The sequence below is a fragment of the Sardina pilchardus genome, chromosome 2, assembly GCF_963854185.1.
Source record: "Sardina pilchardus chromosome 2, fSarPil1.1, whole genome shotgun sequence".
Classification (NCBI taxonomy): domain Eukaryota; kingdom Metazoa; phylum Chordata; class Actinopteri; order Clupeiformes; family Clupeidae; genus Sardina; species Sardina pilchardus.
The window spans coordinates 35,310,833-35,327,427 of NC_084995.1; the positions used below are offsets into that span (position 1 = coordinate 35,310,833).

At 38.4% G+C, this 16,595-nt stretch overlaps 1 protein-coding gene across 2 annotated transcripts; it reads right to left on the reverse strand.

Annotated features, from left to right (window-relative positions):
• Positions 1-6,791: 6,791 nt before the first annotated feature.
• LOC134071956 (signaling lymphocytic activation molecule-like) lies at positions 6,792-15,422 on the reverse strand. 2 transcript variants are annotated; one of them, XM_062528647.1, is made up of 6 exons: positions 15,251-15,422; positions 14,751-15,062; positions 12,409-12,693; positions 11,438-11,548; positions 11,234-11,298; positions 6,792-7,525 (listed from the first exon to the last, which is right to left on the reverse strand). In XM_062528647.1, the coding sequence occupies exons 1-6, from the start codon at positions 15,321-15,323 to the stop codon at positions 7,451-7,453; spliced, it is 921 nt and encodes a 306-aa protein (XP_062384631.1). In that variant the 5' UTR covers positions 15,324-15,422; the 3' UTR covers positions 6,792-7,450. The 2 variants fall into 2 exon arrangements, with proteins under 2 accessions (XP_062384631.1, XP_062384630.1); XM_062528646.1 differs by having other exon boundaries at positions 14,751-15,065; positions 15,251-15,417.
• Between the last annotated feature and the right edge of the window lie 1,173 nt (positions 15,423-16,595).

Here is a 16,595-nt window from a genome sequence, read left to right on the forward strand (position 1 = left end):
CCGCGGTTGTCGGACATTAAGATGGAGGCGCTGCGCTCCGTACACTACACTCCAGCTCCACCGAGGTAGTACTTCGCCTCAACAACAAATTCTGGCAATCTCTCTAAATCTGAGGGGAAATAAGACCTACCACTAGATGGTATCTTGCAGTAACTGATGGGTCCTATATATTTGAGCAATACATTTGATTTGATTGTCTTTTTAATGACACCTCATTATCCTATCACCAGGAATGAATGATTTGAAAGAGTGTGAGATGGTGAAAGTTGGTTGTTGATGATTCAGCATGATTGAAGACTAGGGTTAGCCTGGTCATACCAAACCCTCATACTAATATCGTACAGAGGTCTGGACCTACTCCAATCAGAATCGATTTCAGGCAGGAGGCATGAACTCTGTTGAAGTTTGAAACGATTGGGCCTGATTTTACCCAATCGCTAACGTTTGGTTGTGACAGAGACTACAATGCACATATACTCAACGTCATCGTTAACAAACTAGGCTACAGTTTGATCTGGAGGTGTCTGGCTTCTCTGTCTCACCATGTGACCATCTGGCCCCATTGTGGTTTGGTCTGCTGCTGCACTCTCTCCATTATCGCGTATGACACGCTACCCAGGGTGACCACTGTGGTGGCAACAGTGCACCTTCTCATGCTTGCCACAGTCAACATATCACATACAGGCTTAGTTGGGCATCAAAGGGAGTGTGCATCTCTGCACTTTGCACCAAGTTTCTATGTGAGTGTGACGTTATTGTGGTTTTATCTGCTGCAGCCCACCTTCTCTCCTGTTTGCAGGCTCCAACCAGAGGACATATGACATGATATCCTACACTGCATCACCACCAAATGTCTTTCTCTCCGCCATCTGAAATGCATTTGATATATATCGGTGTAGATTCACAAAAACTACCACTCTAACCACATGTAGATGTCAGGAGGGGTGCTACTAGTCTGGGATCAGATATCTGGTTTCACAAAATATATTTGTCGAAGCCCTCATTTAATGTCTTAATCATGATAGCAAACCCTTTGAGAAAATTAATTCAATACATCAGACAATACATTCATACATTCCAATGAAAATGAATTAACAGCTCAGTGGAAATAGTTCAGCGACAAACCAGACAAGGACACCAAGGAGTATAGTTTTCACACTAAATTGTCTGCTGTGGGACATGCATGACTGTGACTTTGAGTACATGCCTGTGCATAACTGTATAGGGCTTCGCTGCCTAATTCAGGATTAATACAAAGGTGTTTGGTCCTCCTGAACTTGGGGTAGAATTCTGTAGAATGCTTCTAAATAGGTGGTTCTTAAAGCACAACCTCACGCTAATGCTGAAGGACATGCAATACTGCTTTTTACCACACGAGAGCATTAGAGGCTTGTTTATTTCAGAGCCGCATATCTAATCTCAAAGCTCTGTTTGCAAACGGCTTCTCTCCTCAGTCCTCCAGGTCGTGCCCTGGAAATCATTCAAAGCTTGATGTCATCGAGGAGATCTCATTTATCTAATTGCAACCAGAAGAGGCAAGACCGAGGAGGGAGGTGGAATGCCCGATACACGAGAAAACACAACAGTATCCTACACAGAAGTGTTTTCAGTCAGAATTGTGCTATAATTGGTCCAAGCTTGACAAGAAGTTCCCTCCCACATCTGTCAACTTTCAGTTTCAAATAAGTTCGCAGAGATGTCTTTGTGACAATAAAGTAGTAGATAGACCAAGAAAAGTCCTCTATGTGTTGGAATTATCATGAACTACATGTATGCAAACATTTTTAAAATTAAGTTCATGTATTGTTCATGGATTGTAGGCCTATATTCATTCATATCTTTAGATGTGCAGTATCACAGTACCTCATTATGTGTGAGTGAGCAGGACGTTTAATTTCTCATATACTGGTATCTCTCCTTAATTCCTCAGTCCTCCTGTCATTCCTCCACAACATTAATTAAAGGAGCTAGGACAGGAGGAAGGAAGGAAGGGAGGGAGGATAGACAAATGATATGAACCCAAATATTTGTCTAACTTATATCCTTAGGTGCCATACTGATGACCTTTAAAATTCAATCCTGAATTTACATGAATTGTACATTTCTCTCATGCAATTAAACATTTGAGCCGCATTTAACTCTCAACATCTCTCCTTGATCCTCGATGCTCGGTCCTCAAGGCTCATTCCCACTGATATATAACTAACACTGGATAGACTTTCCCATTGTTGCCGCCCCATCATTCTTTATCTAGATCAGTGAGGACGAGGATCGAGGAAGGAAGGGAGGGTGTATAAAAGACCAAATGAGAGGCACCCAGTGTCTCACCGGTATTAAATCCTATCCAACACAACCCCTTTAAAGTGAGTGTATGTGATTTGCATTGCACATTTGCTATAAAGAGGTGTTTTTTAAAACATTCAGAAATTACCTAGAAATACCAGCAGAATGAAGAAACAACAGTTTTGATGTCAAAAATGCCAATGCTCTGTGTTGTCCACTGGAATTAGCATGCAAGCCAGCTAGTGCAGGCTGGTCCTCTAGTGATAGAACTTGAACATAGAATCATTGATGATTCAAGGTTTAAGAAACAATTGGGTTTTTACCCTTAATTCTAATCTAATTATGTCTTAATGAGCTGTGATGTATATCACCATGTGTATCAAATGATAGTCCGTTTATGTGGTGATCTTTCCAGTCTCATGTAAACATACTGACAAGTGAAAATAGGTGGCAACTTACCTTCTTTCAACTCTCACCATGTTTCCGTCTGACCCCATTATGTCTCAGCTTGCAGCAGCCCACCCTTCAGAATTGGCTACCTCAATCAGCAAAGTACAGTCCTCAGGTGGGTCAAACTGAAAAGAGATTTAACTTTTATACTGTATTTAAATAAATGATAGGTCTTATGCACCAATGGACATTTGACATTTTGTTACAAGATATCACACTAGTTCAAATGCATAGTCATAATGCTTGACATCCTGCTACCCAGATCATATATTATAGCATATGCTGGTGTTGATATTTACAGTCTAAAATAATAAGAGAAAGATATTTTTGGGATTGTCCTGAATCCTAAAATCTGATGAGAACAACTGTCAGTCAATCCACCACATTTGACCTCAAGGTCATACAAATGCATCAGTTGGTAAAATGTCACACCAAGTAACATCCTGTAGAAGATGGCTCAAGCACTTGTCTGTTATACGTTTTACTAAATAAAACTAATTCAATCACAAATGTTTGTGTTTATGGCATCTGGCAGACACTTTCATCTAATGCGATTTATATACAGAATACAGTATGTACAGTATATTTACATTAATTTCATAAATAAAGAATTTATTATACAGAAAAGGGTCAGACATTTAGCTCTGAAAAAAACATTTGCTGGCATCCTTGCTGTATAACCAGATTCTCTGTGTGCCTGTGACAGATTGTTGTTTAATCTGCCGCATGCCACCCTCTCGTCTTTTTGTCTGTATGCCCAACCACAGCTGAGCAGAAAACACTCATGAAACTCAGCCAGCTTCTCTTTTTATTTTTATTTTTTATTTTTTTAGACTAACACATAGGTTCCCTCAAACAATAACCCCACATTGCTAAAATGAAAGGTTAGACTAAAGGTTCCCTAAAGTTGAGAGCAGACCTTAGCAATAGCTGGATGACTGACAATGCAAGTGTAGAATGTACAGTACATAGTTGTCAATCTATTGATATCAATCTTTATGGTATTCGTGCAACTTTTTTGAGATGACAATTCTCTGTAGAGACAAACATGGTGGACTTCTCACTGTCTGATATTTCTTTCTTCCACATGCATCTCTTGATAAACATGGTTATGCAAACACAGTAAATGTTTCCTGCACCCTTCCTTCCTATTAGATAGATCTTATTTGAGCATGTGATATGTGTCTGATCAAGAGGGTGAATAAAATAGATGCATTCACCAAAAGAGCTGTTGCATTGTTACAAAAGGCTCACGGTTGCTAAGTATGACACTCTCTCTGCTTTGCAATGTTGCTGGTGTGGTTTTTAACCCAACACCCATGCGCTTCTCATCTATAGGCAGGTCCAACAACCACATGGGGAACCTTTATAACCTACTGTGTCTGTATCTGTACTGTATCTAACTATAGAACCAGAAAAGCGCCATGGTGAAAGCGGAATGTTCCATTGGGCCTGTGTGGTCTGAAATGTATGCATGAAAAAATGTCTATTTCAATGAATAATTAAAAAAAAATACAGTTTTAGATAACTACAGGTTTTTCAGAACTGAATATCTGCTGAAAATAGTGTAAAAACTGGCATAAGTAATCTATTAATGATAGACCTATTTAATGAAAAATAAATAGATGAAGACATGATGAAATCAGATTAAATATCGTTTGCATTTATTTATTCATGCAATTGTAATTGCTTTATACTGGACATTTAATTTTTAATTTAATAACTTTTATTTTCTGTTTTGTGCGGCCCCTTGAGCTAAGCTTGTTCATCTGTAGTTATGAAATGATAGTGATACCAACCTACCAACATGGTTTCAAGTTCAAACATGAAGTTCCTTGCTTGTCCAAACATGTTGTAACATTCAATATTTCATCCAAACAGGAGAGGCATGCAATGCTGTTGTTGTTAAATTTGGTTAAAGGTGCAGTCAGCAATCGCACAAGAAGTCACATTTTTTTTATGTAGGTTTTTACATTCAGTATTATTAGCAGGCACTTTTGTCCGCAACAACATACATTATATTTAACCAAGGATAAAACGAAACACACCAGGGACGTAACTCACCCCTACTCCCAGCATTTTCAGAGAAACAGAGAAAACACACAAGCCCCTTTCACATTCAGAAACGATACATTAGCGTTTAAGAAATAGCGGGTTCAGGGGATTTCGCAATGTGAAAGGTAGACGTGTTCTGGTCCCGGGGTTGTCTGAAGCTGGTTTCAGAGGCGAGTTATGGGAGGCGTTGCCTAGCAGCACGTCACACGCAATTTGGGAGTGAACAATGACGTTAAGCATGCCTTGGACCTCGGAGATAAACTGATAAACACAACTGTCATGCTAGTTCTACGTGGTTTAGCTTCGAAATGATGGCGGGCCACTTGTTATGTTATTTGAATGCCAAATGAGGTCCTTTTGTCTGTCGAAGTCATATTTCAGTGTGCTGAGTCCTGAACAACTTCTGCTCTGACAGTTAGCTCGTTGGCTAGTTAGCTATCATTAGGCAAACTTTCTAAACAGAGGTGCTGCTGGCAGCAGACGGTTTTGGTAACCTAGCAACAATAAACACTTGACCGAAGTGCTGAGAAAAGGAGGTTCAGAGCACTCTCAGCATAAAAAACGTGATTGTTGGACACACATATATGGACACAGCAGCTAAAGTTATCCTAGTCTCTTGTGTGTTTCCTGTATTTTAACCTCCTGCCTGGCTAAATACGTCATCAGTCACACACCCCTAATAGCGGGTTGACCTCTGTTCCTTTCATATTCAACACGGCTCGGCTCTGATACTACCCCCCGAGACGGGTTGGATTGCCGAGGCGGGTTGACTCCCCACCCCGTGTCGTCAATGTGAAAGGAACAGCCTTAACGTTAAATTCGGCTGATTTAGCGTTAAATTCGGTGAATGTGAAAGGGGCTACAGGGTCTCATTTTTGTTTAGGGGACAGTCACAGGCTGGCACAGGCAATGGCCTTCAGATGACTGTAACATGCTGTATAAATACAATATGGGTGTAATGTAAATATATTCCAACATCAAGTCTTAACTAGAAATGCAATTCCAAGGAATTACCAGCGCATGAAAATGCAAATATATAGAAAACAGATCATGTAGATATGGTTACGTTAAGTGGTTAAGTGTTGTTAGGGTAGACATGGTGGTTCCATAGCTTAATGAAAGTTGATAGTATGGTAGACAGTTTAAAAGTTGAATATGGATAGTTTAAACGTTGTTGATAGAAAGACAATTTAATGAATGTTGATAGACAGATAGTTTAATTAGAAGTTGCCAACTTTGTTGGTTGTAATACAATTTCCCATTGCCAACCAACTAAGTTGTTGACAGGTTAGCAGCTATGGTTTTGGGAAACACATCCCAGGTTGCTTAACTAATGTTTGCTAGCAGTTATAATAACTATGCTAACACTGCTAGCTTTCCTAGCAGTTGTGCTAACTATGGTAACTATACTAACAATGTTAACCATGCTAACCAGGTTGGTTAACTGAATTAGCCATTTTCACGTGATGTCAGCAGCTGGGTATCAGTTTGTCCAGTAGCAGTAATATGCAGTCACAACGTTGTTTAACTTATCAAGGCAGCTACGAGAGCAATGATTGCAAACGATAACTGAACATAACGTTAGTCCTAACGTTAGGAGACCCCTACTATACACAGCAGCAACTTCAACTTTAAGCAGTTGAAGCTGAATTAGCTGGGTTAGAAGAAGAATAAGAAGATTTGGAAGAACAGTACTGCATTGTCATACACGGCAATAAACATCGCCTGTTCCCTGTGGGACACAATTGTCTCTGATTAGTGAGTTTCATTGGGGTTTTGCCACATGCTCAGAAATCTATGTTTGGTACTATTATAGTGTTCAAGTGCCATCTCTCAGCTGTTAGCAGGTTGATATGGTTTTATGAAGCTATATCCTATCTATACCAACAATGTCGTTTTTGCATATCAACTTCCATCAGTGGAATATGAAAAGTAGACAGCAAAAACTGGTCTGACTTGTTTCAACTGGCAGTTGCTGCCTTTTATTTATTTGACCATCCACACATATTTTGTTTTAATAACTGAAGAAATGACTACAGTGGAGAGGCAATGGAGGAGGAGATAACATGGAGGAGAATTATACTTGCCTTCTTTCCAGTCTCCACCAGTCTCTCTATGACATTATGATATTTTGTAAAACAAATATATTTTACACCTGCTTCTAAACATATTTTCTGCTTTGTTATGAGTTATGGTACAATCATAAAAAAAAGATGCTTATGAAAATAAGGGTGTAATCCGGATCAAGTTGTCAGTTGAGACTGTGTTTACAGTATAAAACATTAGATTACAGCACAGTCTTAATCAGATAGAAGGCACTGCTAAAAGTAAATTTGACACCTTTTGAGATATGATCTATTATAAACAGAAGTAATGCATTCACATGACCAATACGCTTATATCACAGGTTTTTCAGGGTTTCGTAGTGGTGGTCAGCATTTATTGTAATCTGTCATCCATATCACTAACAGCATTTTCTGTAATCTGTCAAATTGTATGCTGCTAATTTACTGTATACAACATAAACGTAAAATGCACACAGGACAACAATGACAAACAATTTAATAAAATATAAGCATGGAAAAATAATTAAATACCTAAACGAAATCTCAGGCAATAATATTTCATACAATGTAAACACACACACACACACAAATAAAAACTAGCAAGATTCTTCCTGGTTGCCAGCCTGGTGGGTTTTAACCTCCGAGTACAGAGTGTCTTCGCACTTCAGCTCCTACAACAGACAAAGATTTAATATTGAGACTTTGTGTTTATTATCCAGTGATCTAATGCAAAATCTGAATGCATTTCTTCAAGCAGTGAGATTATTTTGTCTGGCAAATGTACATATTAGCACATTCCCTTGAATCATAGGATTGCATTGATCAACTAGAGGAATTACCAGTGCATGAAAATACAACAAATGCGATGTAAAATATCATGTATAGCTAAAACAGATAATTCACTGTTGTTGCTATGGTAGGTATGGTGTTTGCTTTGGTAAATAGAGTGGTTGTTGAATAAAGTGGTTGTTATGCTGGTTGCTAGGGTTATTATGTTTGTTGCTATGCTGGTTGCTAGATGGACATTATGGTAGTGGTCGCTAGGTTGTTGCTAGGGTAACTGAGATGGTTGCTATGGTGTTTCCAGGGTAGATATAGAGGTGGCTATTCAAAATGAAGTAGTTGCTATGCTGGTTGCTAGGTTGGCATTATAGTGTAGGTTGTTGCTATGGTAAATTAGATGGTTATTAGAGTGGCTATAGTGGTTGCTATGCAAAATCAAGTGGTTGCTATAATGGTTGCAACAGTATAACCAATATTGGTTGACAATATTAAATTGATTGCTAGGTTGTTGCTAGGGTAGATATGCTGATTGCTATGTTAATTAAAGTGGTTGCTATGCTGGTTGCTAGGGTAATCATGCTGATTGGTTTGATAGTTGCTAGGTTGCCATTACTATGGCTGGTTGTGACGTTGCTAGAGTAATTCAGATGGTTGCTAGGTTGTTGCTAGGGTATATATGTTGGCTGCCATGTTAAATATAGCCGTTGCTATGCTGGTTGCTAGGGTAATCACATTGGTTGCTCTGATGGTTGCTAAGTTGACAATTTGGTGGTGGTTGCTAGGTTGTTGCTAGGGTAATTGAAATGGCTGCTAGGGTAGAGTTGGTGGTTGCTATGCTAAATAAATTGATTGCTATGCTATAGCGATTGTTAAGGTGACATTACTGTAGTGGTTACTGAGTTGTTGCCTGAATATTTGATATGGTAGCTAGGGTGTTGCTAGACTGGTCGTGTTGGTTGCTATGGAGGTTGCTAGGTAGTTATTGAAGTGGATATGGATGCTGGAGAATGTTGATAGACAGCAAGTTTAATGGATGATGATCGACAGATAATTTTCTGGATGGATGAATCGTTTTAAGTAAATGGATGGCGATAAATATGGGTGGAAGGTGCCTTGTATCATTATTATAGCTGAATGGAAAGAAATGCAGAGAGAAAGGGGGCATAGAAGTTGAGTTGTTGACAGCTGGAACAGGTGTAACTCAGTTTAATTGGTCCTTTCTGATGTTATAATGCTCAATGCAAAGTCTATGGAAATAAGCTTGTTTTTTTTTGTTAATATCTCAAAAAGTATACAATTTACAAAAATGAATAATACTTAGCTGCCATGTCCTTTGGAAAACCTACAGTATGTACAGTATTGGGGGTCGGATCTGATTCTGACTAGCTTGTTTAAAGCGCCACTGTGGTGTTTTAGGGTATAGGGTAAATTAGGTTTGTAAAATTGGTTTTAAATGTTTTAACCTGCAGCCTAGGCTACTTACAGATTGTGGCATTGTGCTAGTGTGTTTAACCAACCAATAAAGTTGTGTGAACTGTTTTCACATTACGCGTTAAACTGTAGGCACAGACTACGCTACTGATGGGCCCTGTAACTCAAAAAAACATACATTTACATTACGCATGGCTTACGAAATTGTAAATCATAACGATCCGGATGTAATTGACACTAGTCGCAAGTCACACACGGAACTTAACCCTCTAGAGTCTAAATCCCCCCCTGGGGATTTGAAAAATCTCAATCTCAATCTCTGCTAGTTTTTGTCCTAGAAACATGTAAGTGACACCATTAGAAACCTTTAATCAACTAGTTTCCAAATAAATGTTTTAAAAGAGAATGTATCAATGGCACTTTGTAAAAACAATAAAAGAAAATCCTAGGATTTCAGTCCTCTCACCTGCAGCAAGCCCATTCAAAAAGCCCATTCAATTTAATTTGCATTTGAAAGAGACATTCACTAAGTGACACATTTAGTCTGACTTTTTTCCAATTTGTAGTAAAACTACATAACATTTTTTTTAATGTTCTTTTTACTTATATTGAGCCAACACCGTTGTTTTCAAGGTTTAAATTTCAAAAGTCACCCATTTTGGATTCAAACGCCGAATTTCGCAGAAAGGTGAGGAGTTCGCATGCCTGTCCATCTTTAGAATATGTTAGCCAAGGAGGGACATACCTGCAATTCTAGCTCTGCCTTTCGCATTTGTCGGTCAGTTACCGAACAAGAGAGTTGTGCTTGCGGCTGCGGGAAACCCCTAACATTGAATCACCTGATGATCTCTGACTCTTCGTATGAAGATAGAAGACCATGCTAGTTTTATCTTACTGTAATAACAAATAACATTACCACTGATAAGTTGCTTGCTGAATAGGCTATAAGACAAAATATCAGATTCACCACGACATTATTCATCTTGCATGAAGTATAGAGCTATAGTTTCACAGACTAAATTACTAAATGCAATTTACATTTACTTTTCTAAAATAACCTCATTACGAGAATGAATACTTGAAAAGGTTGTGTTCGTGTATGTTATTGTGTCGTGTCAGTGGACATTAATGAGCCAGCAGCTTCCATATCTGGTAAATCCTGCTCGGAGCTGGAGTCTGTTGCAATATACCATTTCATAATTAACCCAAGAAATCCACAGTGTAAGAAACTATATATTTGACTTGCTTCGATTTTGCAATACATCATATTTTCATAAAATGATGCAACATACTGTACTTTGTCTGTGGACATCGTTGTTTGCAAAGTCGGTGTTGGATAAACAAATAGCATGCATGCGACAGAGGAAAAGTGCTTTAAAATCTGCTATTTAGCCTTGTTCAAATCTGTGAAAAAGAACTTGCACATTCAATACCTTTTTTATAATAAAATGGCATAATGCCCTATAACATGCAAAGAGTGTCATAAAAATTTAATTGAATAATACATTAAAGAGAAACTATGCAGGATTGGCGATTTCATCTCCGGTTTCGGTTTCGCTTTTCGTTTTCGCTCATTTTATGCTTGCATATTTCTCTTGAGAGCTTCCCCTACAGCTTTAGCGTGTATATTTATACATATATAGGCTATGTATATATTTATAAATGGCAAGCGTGGTTCTTCTTGTCCCTTACGCGTCTCAGACTTCCAGATGTAAACAAGGAGCGATCGTCTCCTGCAGAAACGGCAAGGTTGCAATAGCGGATAGGGACACTGGGGGCGGTAGGCAATATTACTGTTTTCGATGAAACTGGTCAGTCAAGCAAAACAACAATTTCTAAGCGATGTTATGACTATGAAAAAGTTGCATAGGGTCTCTTTAATAATAGAAACAATAGAAATAGAAAAAGAGTTTTATTTAGATACTTCACTCGGTATGGCTTATAACAGTGAAAATCACATTGATGTTAGGTATCTATAGCTAAAATGTTAAACAAGAGAGAAGTTTGTATACAGAGCTTATCTGTGCTGCTGTTACATGCAGACATGATATCACAGGAGTCAAAAAGTAAATGGTGCATTAGAGTTGATAAATTATCCAAATCTGACAGTCAATGATGATGATGATGATGAAAGCAAATCAATCATAGTCTGAGAGTATTCTTACCTTTGCCTGGTTCTTCTTTGCTTTATAATTGACATCCGTATACTGGGGCTCCACTTCAGTAGGATCTGAAATGTTCAAATATTTTAGAATGCACTTTTACTGTAACACTGTGAATTTGAAAAGTATATCCATGATAACATCCATTGAACATCCATTGCTGCAGACACACTAGATCTTCACTTGACACTGATAAATAATACTCACTCTCTTCAGTTTTCTTGATCTTTTTGAAGAAGAAGAACAGCGTACATGATGCTATCAGAACCAACAATCCAACGAACAGAAAATAATAGCTCCTATTTGAAGTGTCTGAGTCTGTAAAAGGAGATATAAAAGATGAGATATACAGTGCATACAAAAGTACACTCCACTCCACACACAAAGTATAATGGTGGGGGAGGCAACTCTGAAGGAGTTAAAAACTTCAGCAGCTGAGATGGGAGAGACTTTGCATATGTACACCTATTGCCCAGGTTCTTCACCAGTCAAAGCTCTATGGGCGAGTAGCAAAAGTCAAATCTCAACTAAAGACATGTGAGAGACTCCAAGGTCAAATGGAAGAAGGTTCTTTGGTCTGATGAGACCAAAATTGAACTTTTTGGCCATCAGACTATGTTAAGTTTGGCAGACGCCAAATACTGCACATCACCACAGACACACCAACCCTACTTTGAAGCATGATGGTGGCAGCAGCATGCTGTGGGGATGATTCTCAGCTTGCATAACTGTAACAACTTCTCATAAATGTACAGCTTTTGAGCAGTTTGACCTCACGTCACAGTTTTCAAATAAAGCTGCTCTAGTTTCCTTATTTAAAATCTTTCTCTAATCATGTCAGCTATTCAATGCCTAATTGAATTTAATTATATTCATAACATGTACAGCAATACAACAATCCTCACTTTTATATAAAATATTCATAGTTTCTTTAAATTTAACGTAAAAATCAAATATCCATGTATTCCATGGCGAATAAAATGTAATAGTTCAGAATGTTACTGATTGCTGGTTAGCTACATGTTACAGTTCAGTTTCTACGAGTTCTTCTTTTCCCCATCACTTTAATTAGATTTAGTAGTTAGTGCTACCTACAAATAGTTGCTGATGGAATCAGTCACAGGCTGAACATGCATGGTCTAAAAAGCAACAAGAAACATGATGCTGACTTACAGTACCTGGGGGGCCAGAGCAGGTGGCAGTTATGTTGAGAAAAATGGTCTGGTTGCTCACTGGGTTTGCAGCCACACAGCTGTAGATACTGTTGTCATGGCGTTCAACCTCCAGAGGGACTCTGAGGGTCATGTTGAGATCAGGACTGCTGGTCTGGTTCAACAGGTCATTTCCTCTGTACCAGGACAGGGTCACCTCTCTCCCATTCTCCACACTGCACTCCACTGAACAGTTTCTATCTAGTTTTGTTTTGCTGTGGTAAACAGTCACCATGGGTTCACCTACATCACCTGTTCAGCACAAATACAGGACATAAACAAACAATATACAGTAGGTGTGTCCGTTGTTTAGACTATGGTCAAAGAACAACAGATAAAATGATTAAGGGAAGCAAAACTACTTACTCTCTTAAAGAAGGTTGTATGAGGCAACAATGAATCAAGGGTGATTGTATCGAATAACGACACTGGGTCATATACAGGTTGTAGGTTTAGTCAGAGTTTTTTTTAGCCCCACAAGGATGACACAAAACCATTGCTCTTCATTTTGATCCGAAAGGAGGGTAGGCCAAACCAACGCATAAATCTTGAATAGTTAAAAAAACGACAGCCCTTTGAAGTTTCAAGTCATTTTAAGCATTGTGGTGAACACACCTTATTTGTAGTGGACCAGCAGCACCATTTGCACCACATGTGGCACTCTTTTAAAACGATGCAGTCAGTGGAAGAGAGACACATCTAAAACCCATCTTATGGTTCATAGTTGAACTGCTCCAAATATGTTTTGCAACATAAAACATATTGTAACATATACATATTGTCATATGCATAGACCTGTGATTTGTTTCTCAGATTTTTTCAGAGAGGGTCACCTCGCCAAATTTGGCTGAAATTCACACGGAATGACCATTAAGTAAAATGTTTTTAAAAAACTATTCAACCCCTCTGTCAGTATATGTGAAAAGTAACCAATTGGACATACTGAATCCAGGCATTATCTAAACAGAACACAAACACGTAATTTATAATCAAATAAAAATCAATAATCAAAGCAGGCAAATACAACCCCCTAATAATAATCATAAATATTAACTCTTATAGAACATGAAGAGGTGCCCCCCATCTCTCATGCTTAACGTGTCTGGCAATGTGAGGTAGGCTGAAAGGTCTCAATAAGCAGCACATGATGCAGCGATCTAAAGAATCTCAAATCAGGTAAGAAACATTGAAAACTATTGGTCTGGAAAAAGCCATTTCAAAGGCACTGGGACTCTGTGAACCATTGTTAGAGCCATTATCACTAAATGGATAAACTGAGAAAATGGTGAATCTTTCTACTACTGTCGGGCCAAACAAAATTCCTCAAGGAGCTCCTCTAATCTTTGAGATGACACAGGAACATCAGGCATCACCCAGTAAAAGTCAGTCTTAATGACTGCAGTAATAGAGAGACTAAAAATCTTAACGCAAGCTAAAGAGCACAAAGACACAAATTGTCACATCTCAATAAGAAGAAAAAAGTTTGATGGCCCCCAAAGCTTTTAGGAAGATATTTTGTGGACTTTTTAGAAAATCTGGTGCAAACCAACACAACATTCCAAAATCAGAGCATCATTCCAATGGTCAAACGCAGCTGTGGTAGTGTGATGGTAAAGTGCTGCTTTTCTGCCTCAGGACCAAGACAACTTTCCGTAATTTTTGGGAGCATGAATTCTGCTCTCCACCAGAGAGTCTTGAAGGACAATGTCCACCCATCAGTCTGTGACCTAAAACTAAAGTGTGGCGCACAAGCAAGTAGGGAAGACCTAAAATCCTCTAGTGTCACAATCAAATTCTGCAAAGAAAAGTAGGAAAACATTTCTCCACATAAAAGGCTCAACAACACAGGCTCATTTACTTATAGCTGCATGCTGCGAGGGTTAATAGGTTTGGGACTTGGGTTTTTTACATGATTAATATTGGTTTAAAATAACTCTTTACCTTCAATAAGTGGAAGGAATATTTAAATTATCATTTTATTTAGGCCTATGTGGGAGATGTGAGATAAATTAGAAAAGAGTCCAATGCTTTTAGGCATTATGAATTTCAGTCTCTTGATAAAGAACATACAAAGATGTTTGAACTCTTTTGATATCAACAAAAGAGGAAATAATGAAAATAAATAAACTGCAATACATTTTAACCTCAGTTGAACTAAGTGATTTTTTGAAGTGTGATTTTTTTTCAGTGTTTCTCCAAATTATGATAGGCTACAGCAATATAACATTATAAGCTACACATGCTTCAAGAAGCAAATCAATCGACATCTAAATTAACGTTCATATAGTTATAGCCTACCACAAACTTACCATATACGATCACATCGAATTCCTTGTATGAGTTCTGTGTTTCTCGAATATTAAGTTTATAAAGACCAGAATCCATGAAGGCAATATCCGTGACTGTAAGAGACCCAGTATGTCTGTCCAAATGCAGTCTGTTTCTGAACTGATCAGTGGGCATTATTTTAGCGTCGTCGTTGTAAAGCTGGGCTATATGTAAATCGTTATCAGTAGTTATGAAACTCCATAGTATTATCATGCTCGAACGTCTGACGGTACCAGTTTGGAGGGTGCAATCATCTCCTCTCTTCATATTGATGTGTTCCTGGGTGTCCGTATCTGCTGGGAATTTAAAATGAGACAGTTTACAAGTTTAAAAAGTAAGCAAAACTTTAAACACAATGTTGCGAAATTTAAAAATCGGCTATGGTTTATCGGGAAGTATAGCCTTAGCACATACTGTAGGCCTAATAATGACGTTCGTTAATCACAAGTTATTGTAAAGTTATAGGTTATAGGCTACCTACCACTAAAGACCCGAGCGAATAAACAAAAACACAGTCCAGCGAGGAAATTCAGAACTAGCAAAAATGGGCCCATCGGTCAAGGAATTAAGACACATGCACAAATTCGCAATTTGATTAGGCTACTGCATTAAGCACCCTGTACAGAGAATATTCAGCATCAAGCATGCATAATATACAGTAGGCCTACTATACTTCCTGACTGTAAAAAAACACTGACGTAATTTAGCACCACATACGTAGCAGGAGCTGGAAGGAAACTAGATGGAGATGGAGACAAGAAGTTAAGGAAAAATAGCCTACATTAATATGGTTGTGGTATTTAATTGCCAAACTGGTAAGAAATAGCCTAATTGGCCAATAAGTAAAGAAAGAAAGAAAGAAAGAAAGAAAGCGGTCTCCAATGGGAAGAGAGGGCAAGGATTTTCAGTGTGTTGTGGGAATGGCAGATTCAACCGTTTGTTTATTAGGAAGATCCTGGATCCGTGGTTCTCGAAGTGTGTGACGGGTCCCACTAGTGGGGAATAGAGAGATGACAGGTGGGCCGCGGGCGAGCAGGAGGGAATTTGTGCATTTTGTGCCTGCTTTATTAATGCCTTCCTTTTTTGACAGTAAAGAGCAAACTTTGAAAACAAAACAGCCACACACAAACATAGGAGTGATAAACAGGCTTACACATGAATTGAAAACAATAATAGATCTAGGGAACCGTGACGGGAATATAATATGACCACAATATGATATTAATATTTTAAGTAACGAGAGCATACTGTTTTGCTGTGGAATCAGGTGGAGTGGTGGAAATTCATTTGCCTGTTTTTTATTTGTTGTTGTTGTTGTTGTTGTTGTTGTTGTTGTTGTTGTTTTTAAGTGACTGTCCTGGGAAATTAATCTTTCCATCCATATGGATCTTCTTAGTTTTCAGTAAAAATGCACTTCTATTCTATGTCTTTGTCAAATCAAGCCTATTTTTTTTTCTTCTGTTGCAATTAAATATTCTTCTTGGTTATCAATCCTGCATCTGTAAATGGATGAAAAGGCGTGTTTTTGTTTGATTGGTAGCTATATTACCTAACTACCACCACCTCCACGACCCTAGATCCCACTGTATTCGTAATTCATAATTCCATCTAATCATGTTTTTAAATGCTAAAGGGTGCAGGCCTTTAGCAAAGAAGCCACTGAGGGTATACTGTTTGAAAAGGTGGTCATGGTCTGCAACAATTGCTTAGGTAGGTGGTATGTGTCAAAGAAACATCCACATGAATGGCAGTACTCAAGATTTCTCAAAACACCTAATTCCTCATTGCCCAAAGCACCATACTGCCTCCACTAACTTGCCTTCTTC

Bases quoted from the DNA above. Each gene is read 5' to 3' on its own strand.
- LOC134071956 (XM_062528646.1), bottom strand. From the start codon at position 15,323: ATGGGCCCATTTTTGCTAGTTCTGAATTTCCTCGCTGGACTGTGTTTT. The intron at 12,694-14,750 runs GTAAGTTTGTGG...TGTGCTGAACAG, and splicing joins ATTCGATGTGATCGTATATG to GTGATGTAGGTGAACCCATG. The intron at 7,526-11,233 runs GTAAGAATACTC...TGTCTGTTGTAG, and splicing joins CAAAGAAGAACCAGGCAAAG to GAGCTGAAGTGCGAAGACAC.